The 11,942-nt window shown below is 50.0% G+C and overlaps 1 protein-coding gene across 1 annotated transcript; it reads right to left on the reverse strand.

Annotated features, from left to right (window-relative positions):
• Nucleotides 1–8,276: 8,276 nt before the first annotated feature.
• Nucleotides 8,277–11,744, reverse strand: NSUN4 (NOP2/Sun RNA methyltransferase 4). The gene is made up of 7 exons (XM_029959757.1): nucleotides 11,691–11,744; nucleotides 11,345–11,413; nucleotides 10,850–11,271; nucleotides 10,538–10,701; nucleotides 10,235–10,389; nucleotides 9,471–9,595; nucleotides 8,277–8,704 (listed from the first exon to the last, which is right to left on the reverse strand). The coding sequence occupies exons 1-7, from the start codon at nucleotides 11,742–11,744 to the stop codon at nucleotides 8,431–8,433; spliced, it is 1,263 nt and encodes a 420-aa protein (XP_029815617.1). The 3' UTR covers nucleotides 8,277–8,430.
• Nucleotides 11,745–11,942: the final 198 nt, after the last annotated feature.

Here is an 11,942-nt window from a genome sequence, read left to right on the forward strand (position 1 = left end):
GTGTTGAAACACAAGGAGAGAGAGGCCTGTAGTAGGGCAAAACTTCAGGTTTTCAGGACAGTTCTTCCTCCAGACTTCCTCCTCACTGGAGAAGGAATGTCAGCCCCTTCCCACACCCACCAACAAAGTGTTATTGTGTTTCCAAGCCTTCTGCAGCTCCTCACCATGAGCTGTTGGCTCAGGCTGTGCAGCCCTCGCAGACCTGCGCTGTGTGTTTGCAGAGTGCTTGTTCAGCTGCCTGGCACTGACCAAAGTCCATGCTTTGGTCTGTCTCAGAGAATTATGTACGAATGCTGCTTGGGCCAAAAGAGCTTTGTTTTTACTAGTTTCTTTCATCTCTAGCACAACAGTCTGGCTGTGGTCTTTGCTTTGATTATTTTTCCTCCTCCCTCTTGATTTTGATAAAAATTTAGATCTGCCCTCCTCAACCCATATTTCATTCTATGACTAGACAAATAACCAAGCAAGGTTGAGAGATTGAATCGTCAGGCAATCCAGCTTTTTTATTTGGTTTTACTTTACTTTGCAGGATTTTTTCTTTATTTAGCGTGTCACAATGTTATATAGTCACAGCATCAGGAGCAAGTAAGACTCTCTAGAAAACTAATACTAGCAGGACATGAGTTGTTAGAACAGGTCAGTTGTCCCCTTGCAGTATCTGAAGCACACAGAGCTCTGTGATGTAGCAGGCAGTGACAGAGGACATGAGGGACACAAACATTTCCAGGATCCCAGACATTCACTTCAAACAAGTTTCGAGGTGGTAGTTGAAGTAGCTAAAAGCAAATGTTTAAAAAGGAGGTGAAGTGAAACACCTGAACATAGGAAAGCTCACCCTTGAAACACAAAAAAAACCCCCAAAATTAGGATTGGTACGTCCTTCAGTCTGAAACAGCTGTTTGCTGCACAAATCCTCATCTCGCCAAGCACAGTCAGTCTCGTTTTGTTCCTTTGTTTGTTTGTTTGTTTTTTTCCTGCCACTGTTCTCCTTTTCACTCAAATCACCCAGCTTCCCTGCTGCCCTGCTTGCCCATAGGAGACCAGTGAAAAGCCCAGCTTCCTGCTGTCAGCTTTGTGCCCAGCCATGGAGCAGCTGGGAACATCCCAGTCCCTCACCATCAGGGTGCTGAAGGCTCTGCTGTCACTCAGTGGGGACAGACGTGAGCAAGACACCAGACATGATGGAAGAAGTAGGAATGCTCCTGGACTTCTGGTGAAGAACTAACAGCTCTCTACAGCATCTTTGCTGATCATGTCTCTACCTTGCTGGAGAAGTTGTAAGTAGGATCCGTACAACCCACCTGGCTATGGAAAGGCTCAAGGAAAATAGTGCAATACTCACAAAAGTGGGAAAGATGTAGGGATGATTAGGAGAGAGAGCAGCCCCTGCTGTCAGAGGTGTCATGCTTGGTATGGGAGGTCTCTCTTCCAATCCTATTGCAGTTTATTCAGGGAAAGCCAACAGGGTCCCGGCTGAGCAACATGGAAAAGCATTGATAGAGACAAACCCTCACCTCTCAACTGATGTTCTTGATTGTTGGAGAGGTGCAGATTTGGTAGGGGCAAGTTTCTTACCAGCTGTTATGTTCTGTGAGTGCTGGTGGAGTTGGACTGAAATTGAGGAGAGTTTTATGCTCCAAATAGATATTCCAGGCTGAAATGAGTCAGAAACTGGAGAGTCCCCAGAAAACATTTATTCAGCCCTCTGAGCCAACTGCAACAAGTTCTCCAGAGGGGACCAGCCCAAATCACTATGATTTCAGTATTTTGTGAAATGTCTTTAATATTCTTTCAGAGCAGCATAGTTAACATGCCTCATTTTGTAAATCATTTCGAAAAAAAGCACCAGAGTGTTTGGTTACAAATACATGAACACAAGATGCAGCTGTAAGGATTTATTCTTCATCATTTTAATCAAAATGGAGTCAAAGCTGACTTAAAAATATTTATTACCAATTTAGAGGGAAGACAGCTTAGTTATAAACAATTTCTGTCAAAACCCATTCTGCTTAAGACCTGAAGGTGTTAATGGAGCGTGATGACAGTAAGTCAATGTAGTTTTTGCTCTTGCAAGCAAAGATGGTGCAGCCTTTCCTGGGCACAGGAATAGTCTGTCTGACTTTGTCTGACTGCCTTTTTCTGGGATAGTCCACAGTGAAGGAGATGTCGTGGGTGCTACAATGAAATCCCAGACCCAGCTGCTATGAGTTGACTCTTCTTGTGAAAAGGGGCATGCATGGCTTTCATCTAAACACCACTGATGGGTTTGACCTTGGACCTGGATCAATTCAAATGACAAAACACTGTGGACAAGTGAGTGTTGACCTGAGAGCCAGGTAGGTCTATCTCCCCTGCTATGGACTTGAGATTTAACTTTGGATATCCCTTTGCTTCCTTGCTTTAGGTTCCCTTGGATGTGTGGCCTTGTGGTGGCAGGAGGAGCCCTACCTCTGGTTCACAAAGGATGCGGAGATGCTCACACATTGACAGGAAAAGGGGTTTCCTCAGCAGCATCCGGCCATCTGGAAATGCAGCTCTGCCTGCTGAAAATCTGCCCTTTGAAATGCCAAGTCAGTCTGGACACAGCTGTCCCCGTCTCTGTTAAACATTTGCTAAGTGTCTAAAGGGTAGGATCAGAGCACAGGTACCAATGCGCAAGTGGATGTGGGAGGCCAATGCCCTGACACTTCCCAGCACAGGGAAAAAACCCTCCCACATCTGCTCAGCCCATCATAGAGGTTCTGGTGCTGTCACACAGGCAAAGAGCCCACCTCTGTCTCAGGAAGCGCTTGCGTGGGTTCCTGGAGGTTGGAGAGGGCTCGGTACTGTCGCGTGCTGACCCCATTCACATGCGCCTTCCAGAGGCACCTGCTGCAGCCAGCACCGTGGAGCAGGAGCTGGAGGGGCTGCAGGCATGTCCCCGTGCAGTGCCATAGCTGAGGAGGCATCCTCCAAGGAAGGTGCCACTGGAAGGGACACAGTAAAAGGCCGGCTTAATTTGTTACCACGCCGCTAACTCCCATCAGCTCCAGACTGTTTCTGCAAGGACGCCAAAGACAATTTTGTTCAGAGTCCATAAATTTCTCTAGTTAAGAACTAAGCTCAGAACATTCCCTACTGACACAAATTGTGACAGAAAACAACAGTGAACTCTTATAACTGCTAAGAACGAACATGACAATGAAAAATTGAGCACTAGAGTGCTAGAGTGCTAGAGCACTAGAGCACTAGAGGGCTAGAGACTACCTAGCCCTGAAGGGAGAGGGCTCTTCGGCTTCCTTTCCATATCCAGCTCCACACTCCTCTAGAATCTTGCAAAGTTTTGTAATGCACAATCCATAGTTGCCCAAATACTTTTTCGAAGGGGGAACCCATAGGGAGCACCCACCATCCAAAACCAACAGAGCAGACTGCAGACAGACCATGGCTGATGTTGGCTGGGTTGTTGCCTTCAGCTAAGTGTGAGGCTCCTAGTGTTTGTAGTGAGAGTCATCTCTGCTGGAAAGATGTCAGACACCAGCTATTCCAATGTCTGGTGGAAATACTCTGCTTCTGGCCTGCAAGCCTGTGGAATTTTCCACTCCTAAAGCAATACCAGCGTCATGGAGTGGAACGGCCTCTCCTGGTGCATGCAGACATCACGGCAGTGCCGAGCACGGACCTCCTGCAACAGCCTCTGGCCACCGTGGGAGCAGCATAAGGGATTTGGTGAGCTGAGGGTACCCCACAGCTGTGCATCCCCTTGGCATACATTCCCCATCCCTGTGCAAGGAAGTCTTGCAATTTCAAGCTGTTTTTTCCCCTTTTCCCATTGTCCTCTCAGGCTACACAGGAAACAGGAGAACGGCTATTTCCTTGCTTCTTTTGTTCAGTTGATCCCTTAGCCATTCCCAGTGGAGAGCTTCCCACAGCCCAGAAAGCCCCTATAAACCCACCACCCCAAGATTCACTGACCAAACGTCACCTTTTCCGTTTCCTGGTTAATCATTCTCCCTTGCACACTCCACAGACGGCAGCTTTGCAGGGGTCAGCTTCAGACTGAACTATTTGAACTATTTGCTGACCCAAGACAGTGGTGCTGAGAGGAGGAACGGGTCTGGGGAGGCAGGAAAGGTCTTCTGCTCCTGCCTTGCTTTTCTTTCTCACTCCATGTGGCCTTTGGAGACTCAAAGGCCACATCATGATCCAGCAGCAGCTGAGGCAGCTCCTGCCAGAGAGGAAGGTGGATACTTCTGCTGCCCTCATGCTGCTTGGCGGGTCAGTGGCAGCTGTGGTGGTCTGGAAATGGGTGGGCAAAAAGATGATCCAGAAGAGAATGGAAGAAGCTTGGAAAACCCGGGATGAGGGTCTGAAGAAAATGGCAAAGGCTGTCCAGCAGTTCAGGGAGCAGGTAACCCGTCCTTCTGCAGGGTCTGAGTCCCACCGGGGTGTCTGCTGACATTGTCCTTCAGCTCCTCCTTCCAGCTCATGCCCCCATAGCTTTTATAACAAGGAGATGTGCCAGCAGCCCCTAGCAAGAGGAAAGTCTGTCTTGAGAGAAAGGGAGATCACTGCTCTCCTCGGGCTGAATGAGGTGAGGTGGGAGTCTACAGCCAGGGGGATGTGAATTACTGTGAGCTGGTTCTGGTCCTGAACTGAAGGCCCTGCTGTGCTATTCAAGTGTATTGGGAATATCTCCCAATTACTGAAATGACAATATACTTCTTTCTTTTTTTCCAAAAGCCTATCTGGAGTGACTGGCCCTGTCAATGGGGTCCTGGCAGGTACAAGAATTTTTAATTGCTTTTTCTCTGTATCCTGTGAAAAGCCCTATGTCCTCCTCTAGGCCAGAGGAAAACCTGAGACAACCAAGACCTATCTGGAGTCCATCTGAAACATCCCACCTCATTGCCTGCCCACCCCTTGCACAGCTTCTTTAAGGGTCCAGTTGTCTTTACAGTACTGGTTTCCAGTAACATAGCTTTCTTTGAGGGCACAATTCCTAACTACTAGGGGGAAAAAATGGGCTAATCAGTAGTTATCCTGTCTGCCTCCTCAGTGGGCATGTAGCTTATCAGATCGAGAGAACACAGAGAAGAGTGGAGGAGGAAGGCAAACAGCTGAAGGAACAAACAGCTGAAGATTTTTAGAGGAAGATGAGACAGGATCAGAAACTGCTGCAGCAAATAACTGAGGGCATTTCCTTTCCCTCTGCTGCAGACCAACTTCAGAAGGTTTTTTCACCTCTGTCCTTTGTAGCAGTGATTGAATCTACTGGTGTAGAGAGGCTGTGCTCTCTCTGAAGGGCAAGATGAAGAAGGCTGGAGAGAAAGGCAAGGGTAGACATTTGGGAAGGGGAATGTATGGAAACTGTAAGCAGCAAACCAGAAAATTAGTTACTCCCTAACACCTGGAGCTTTTGCCCCCTTCTGCAGTGGGTGTCAGCATGGGGGCAGATCTACCCCCAGCTGGGTGGGTGTCACAGGTGAGTGGTTTAGGTCACTTAAAGAATTACTGTCAAAGGCATTGGAAAAGGGGGCAATACCTTCTCCTCTAAGTGTCCATATTTGGGGTGGACTGGATTTACAACAGGCTCTGACCTGCTCTCTTCAGGGGTTGTCCTTCTATCCTGGACATGGCTTCAGCCTTTAGGCACACAGCTCCCTAGTGCTGCACTGCCCTTAGTGATATCCTGGCAGGACTGAGGGATTTGGATAGATAAGGTCATACATGAAGCCTGTGGAAGAGAACGAGTACTAAATCCAGAGTACTCATCAAAGAAACCTTCTCTCCAGCACTTCCAGACATTTGCTGCTAATTGCTTGGCCAGATGCCAAAGGAAACTTTAGATTGTGAAAGCTGTATTGTTTTAAGTAACTGCTAAAATCACCAGGGCTTATCAACCCAGAGGCCTATTTAAGCAATTCCTCCTCCTCTTAAAGCTTAAAGATGTTGCTATGATTTCCACTTGCAGGTCAGTGAAGGGGATGTGGAATCATAACCATCAAATTCAGATATGTTTTGAAGACTTTCCTCTCTGGCATCTTGCTACAAGTTGAGGCTTTATGGCAAGTGCCAGGTTGGAAAGTCATCAGTTTGGAATGGGGTTGTGCAGGAGAGGAGGTGCTGGGGAGGAGACAGGACAGAGGGAAAGGCACAAAAGAGAGACAGGAATGGGTAGATGGGCTTTTGGGTCAGCCCAGACAGGACTTAATCGGTTGCCCACACAGCTCACGCACAAACATCCATGTTCAACAGTCCCAGCACAACAAAGGCTGTCCTGGGAGAGGGAATGGCTAAAGAGGGACCTTTCCAATTCCTGGCCACATGCTGTAGAGGCAAACATGCATTCCTCTGCCTCTTCCCTCGAGCACTGCTGACTGCTGCTGCCTCCTCAGTTGTGCCAGAGCCTGGTGCACACCCAGAAAAAGCTGAGATGCCCCAGGCATGGGCATGGGCTTCATGTCATCTCCCTTCTCCTCCCCAAGGTGTACTGCTTAGAGTTCATCACCCAGTGGAAGGAACTCCATCTGGACGTTGTGCTGTGCCCTGTCCTGAGGCCTGCCTTCACCACGGGATACCCTGGGAAACTCCTCAGTAAGTGAGTCTGGGACCTTCCCAGGAGGGACCACAATGGTTGAGACTGGAGAGAAACAACTGGTACCAGGGAGCTTCACCACCCACCTAAGCATTTTATGGGAATTAGGAAGGAAAAGTAATGACCATAAAGCTATCTGAGCAGGTGGAGACAGACACACAGTTCTCAAGGGCCTCAGTGAACATGGAATGTGTAAGTTTGAAACAAGACAGGAGGCTGTGACTGGCTGGATTCTCTCTTCTGCTGCTCTCAGCTGCCATCTCCTCCACGATGCTGTACAACATCTTGAACTTCCCTGCTGGGGTTGTACCCGTCAGCACAGTGACAGAAGCGGGTGAGGAAGAGCTGGAGCTTTACCAAGGATGCTGTGATGACCCCTGGGACAGGAAGCTGAAACAGGTACGGAAAGTGGTGGAGCACACTGATGACTGACATTCAAGTAACAGTTTCACTCGAAGAGCAGGGCTCAAACCACAACCTCCCCACTCTCTGGGATGAGCCACGTGCCTACACCAGGTTTCCAGAAGTTGCTGGAAGTCTGAGCCCCCGGGGTAACCCCTCACTGCTTGTGTGCCCACTGCAGGCTGTGTCAGGAGCTGTGGGGATGCCCCTGGCAGTGCAGTGTGTGGCCTTGCTGTGGCAGGAGGAGCTTTGCCTGCAGTTCATGAAGGAGGTGGAGACCCTCAGCCATGAGAAGAGAGGGGCATAGCCCCCATGGTCCCCTCAGGGCCAAAGGGACAGCACTGCACGACTGCCATTGGCAGTGCAGAGACTACAAAGAGGAGGGAAGGAGGAAGGAAACACCATTTCCTGACCTCTCTCCTTGCCAATAAGCACAGATCCTGTAAGGAACCAGGATGCCATGCAGAGAGCAGGACTGGCTTAAGCTGGGTTCAAATGATGATAAATCTGTGCACTGCACCTTCCTGCAAGGATGGACATGGGTGAGTTTTCACCCTTCACCCCCATTTCCATCGATGCTGCCCCTTGCAGAAGCAGGGTGGTGCTGAGAGAAAAGGGTTACAAAATCTCAATATTACTTTCTTGTTGGCACTGGAGTAACTTCATATGGGCTGCCCTGTGAGGGATACAGCCATGCCCACCCTGTCCAGCACTGTATTTTCCTCACAGAAGTAAAAATGTAGCTATTAAGCAACTCTTATCATAAACTCCAGTAATCATTCACTGATGGCTATGGTTCTATAACTAATTACTATTTGGAATCATACAAACACCTGCCCCCCAAACATTAAATGGCATTTTGCATAGGAGCATTCACACTTTCCCACAGCCTTCCTGTCTGTGAGGGATAGCAGCAGTCACTGGCCTTTCCACAGCACCAAATCTCCAGCATCACAAACATATTTTCAGCCTCACAGGAGGGGCATTCTTAGGAACCTCTGATTTCAGGACCTCAGGCTGCTCTTTCTGAAGGCAGGAGATAAGCAGAGACAGATGCAACCCATTTATGCAGATGGTGAGATCTGGGACAAAGACTGAGATCCCCAGATGGTGTTTGTTAACCCAAACCTGCTCATGTAGGATCAAAGCAGTCAGACAGGAGGGAGAAAACAGCACCCACACAGGGCCATTTATCCTGCCCCACACAGATGGATAAATCGCTCCCTCTGATAAGACCTCTCTTTCCTAGATTAAACACCTCAGTCTCAAACAGATAAAACATTCAGGAGACTTCACAGCAGGTCTTTCTCATTTATTTTCTGTGTCTGCAGTAAAAAAGCGGACTTCCTTTGGGACACTTTAAAAAGAAAAATAAATATAAAGCAGTTGTAGTTTCCCTGGAAATTCAGGGTATTTCCCTGACAGCAAACAGACATAGTCTGTTGCCCCTTCTACATCCGACGTAATTTGCAGAAATACATAGGTCCAAAGTTGGCTGTGAGGTGAGGCAGAACAAGCTCCCCCAGCCGGCAGCCTGAGAAGAAGGAAAACGTGTCCTGGAAGAGCGTCCGAAAGTGGCTCAAGTCCTCAACGTGGACACTGATGTTAAACTGGGTTTCTGCAATTTCTACCGCTCTCTCGACCACACACTCGTTCTGCAGCGGGGAGAGGGAGCACGTGGAGTACACCACCTCTCCTCCTGGCTTGGCAGCGAGGATCCCAGCCCTGCAGGCAAGATGAACACACAGGATTGTCACAGGACGAAGAGGAGCGTGGGGCACAGGCATTACCACCCACCAAAACTGGGGAGCCAACAGGTGACTCATAGGAAGTGACAGACAAATCTTGAACTCCACAGACTCAGCAGTTTGTGTCACTGCAACGTGAGGACTGTTTTAGGCCAGGGCAATGAGTCAAATGGATGCTTAGACTGACAATGAATTTAACATGGGAGAGATGCTACTGGAGAGCAACTGGAAGGTATAACCCTGCAGTCATGTCCAAGGGAATGGGATAAGAGCATGTAGAGGGGAAGAGACTCTTGCAGTTCAAGCACTGCCATGGGACTCTCTAATCTGTTTCCTTATTGTCACAGCATGGTGAGTCCATCCAGCCTTCCCTGCAAAATGGGGTGATGAAGCAGCCTATGTGCTGGGAGATGTGGGCACTCAGGGATCCTCCAGGGCTGATCAGTGGGATCTGGGAGACCATCACCCAAAAGGACAACACAATACCTATCCTGTTCCTTAGACCCTTCTCCCTAGCTCCTACAGCTACTGCTGGGGACAGGCAGGACCTGTGATCTGACCAAGAATATTTGCACCTTCTTACACTTTGATGCTTTCCAACTATTGCTCTTCCAGTAAACTACACGTGGTTTCCGCATTTCCCAGTTGGGGACAGACAAAGTAAAAAGAGGTTTCAGTGCTGGCCACAGAGAGCTATTACTGTAACACAAACAGCACGAGGACACAGCATCAAGCTCACTCACATCAGCAGCTGCAGCTGCAGCATGGGCAGCATCTGACGCTCCTTGGTTCGCCTCTTGTGGAAGATGTTGTTCTCCTCCTCCATGGCAGAGTGCCTGTCCGTCGTGCAGGGCACATCCACCAGCACCTGCAGCAGCAGAGGTCCCTGTCAGTCCCATGCCCAGGTCGAGCTCAGTGAGTCCCCTTGTGCAGCTTCCCCGTGCCCACCTCCTCCACCCTCACCACGCACAAGCAGCTCCCGGTGGCTGAGCACGGGCGTGCACCACACTGAACTGTAATCATCTGCCTGCTCTGGCGTTTTGGGAACGTGCAAACAGACCCAGAGATGGTGGAAAACATCCCACACTCGCACATGTCCTCGTTTAATATTCCTCCTCTAGGTGTCTGCCTGGAAGACGTCACAGAAGCACACACAGCCAGTGCTCCTACAGCGACGCCTCCCAGAGCATCAAACCCAGCCCCTGAGGCTGCACATGGCTGAGAAAACAGAATTATCTAATCTTCACACTTAACCCCTTCCAGGTGATGGACAAGAATAGGACTTCTACATGGTATTACACAGGAAAATAAAGGGGTAACTCTGGATGCACATACGCACGGGATCCTGAAGGAAGGGATAGCAGGAGGAAATATTACTCCCTGTGTGCCTTAGTCCTCTCTCTTTCTCTGCATTTAAGATTGTGGAAAACTACACAGTTATACTGTAGGATAAGCTGCTGCCTTCCTCAAAAAGAGGGTTTATCTTCACCGGTTCCCAATAACCTACCTTATGGAAAGTGCCACCGTCCACATCCTGCCAGTCCCTTCCGTCGTAGGATGTGACACTCACAGTTTCCCTGATTTCTCTGGGAACATACTTATGGAGGATCTGGTGCAGCCTCTTTGTCCGGGAAATGGAGACATCGTTGGCTGCCAGATGCCCTGCAGGGACACAACAGGAACACTGGAAATTGCAAAAACACACCTGATTTCCAACTCTTATACTCAGAAATGATTAACAGTCAGACATTAATGAGCACAGCACGCTCTTCCAGCCCTGTTTAAGGACGGGGAACAAGGGAACACCCACCTCCACTTACACAAAGCCCAGTCTGCAGCAGAGCCAGAGTCTTGCCACCCGGAGCTGCACAAAGGTCAAGGACAAGGTCATCCTGCTGCACATCGAGTGCAAGGACGGGCAGGAGAGATGCTGCATCCATGAGATAATAACCAAGGAGCCCCAAAATGTCTGGCCTGGAAAGCACCAGTTTGTATAACACAAGCAAATGTGCAAGGGGAAAAGAAAAGAAAAGAACAGTTGGAAGTGAGGACTGGGATGTAGGGAAGCAGCAGCCCCCAAGGCTGGCAATGAGAGTGGGTGGTCTGTCCAGGGATGTCTCACCGTGCAGGGCAAAAGCGTGTGATGTCACCCCTGGGGAAGGTGTAACACTTGATTTTGGGGATGATGGAGGCACGAAACGGTGGAGATGACTCTGCCTGTGTTATTGTCTCTGCCTGTATCACAGCCCTGCCCTGAACACAGCCCTCCTGGGAGCCTCTCACTGCTTCCCTCGCAGCCGCACCCCGCTGTGACTGCTGTGCCTTTTGGAGGGCTTCGGAAACGAAATCGGTGGCATTCAGCAGCTCCAGCTCTTGAGTGACGTGGTCGACAGCAGAGAAGTTGTTGAGGAGGGCGCCGTACTTCTGCTCACAGAGCAGGCCAGCACGCACAGAGGGCCACAGCTCCCCCAGGTGCAGGCTGTAGCTCGTGTCGAAGTGGTGCAGGGCCAGCCGTGTGGATGGGATGCGGGGGGCCGTGGTAGCCTTGGGGGGAAAAAATACCAGAGAGATTAAAAGACAAAACAGCTCGGCATCCCAGTACCTTCACTCAGCCTACACGTTTCTCCAGGAGAATCCAGTACTGGATTCTGTGCTGCCAGAAGTCCACGGGGCCTTTCCACTGCCCCTGAAAGTGGCAGGGACAGGTGAACCCCTACATCCACAGGCTGGTGGTGCCCTGGAGAGGGTTCAGGAGCACGAATGTGACAGGACTCGAGGAAAAAGCATGAAGCTGATTCGGGAGAGGTTTAGGTTAGATATCAGGAGAAGGTTTTTCACCCAGAGGGCGACTGAGCACTGGCACAGGCTCCCCAGGGAAGTGGCCAAGGCTGTCTGAGTTCAAGAAGCGTTTGGACAATGTGCTCAGGAACATGCTGTGATTCTTGGGGAGTCCTGCGCCGGGCCGGGAGTTGGACTGGACGATTCTGATGGGTCCCTTCCAACTCGGCATATTCCATGATTCCATGAATGGCCGAACGATTCCACGATTCCATGGATGGCCGAAAGGGGCTGGGCGCACGGGGTGGGCCCGCGGGGAGAGAACGGCCGCGCACTGAGCAGCGGAACGAGGGCGCAGCGAGAGGGGCGAAGTGGGGAGGTCAGAGGGGGGAATGGGGTGCAGAAGGGTGAGCGGGGAGAGACGCGGGTGCGAAGCA

This window comes from Manacus vitellinus, unplaced genomic scaffold (genome assembly GCF_001715985.3).
Source record: "Manacus vitellinus isolate BGI_N305 unplaced genomic scaffold, ASM171598v3 scaffold_21_pilon, whole genome shotgun sequence".
NCBI classification, from domain to species: Eukaryota; Metazoa; Chordata; class Aves; order Passeriformes; family Pipridae; genus Manacus; species Manacus vitellinus.

Coding starts and splice junctions, on each gene's coding strand:
- NSUN4 (XM_029959757.1), bottom strand. CDS start 11,744: ATGGAATATGCCGAGTTGGAAGGGACCCATCAGAATCGTCCAGTCCAA. Junction 11,414..11,690: donor ATCGTCCAGTCCAACTCCCG/GCCCGGCGCAGG, acceptor TGCCACTTTCAG/GGGCAGTGGAAAGGCCCCGT. Junction 11,272..11,344: donor GGATTCTCCTGGAGAAACGT/GTAGGCTGAGTG, acceptor TTTCCCCCCAAG/GCTACCACGGCCCCCCGCAT.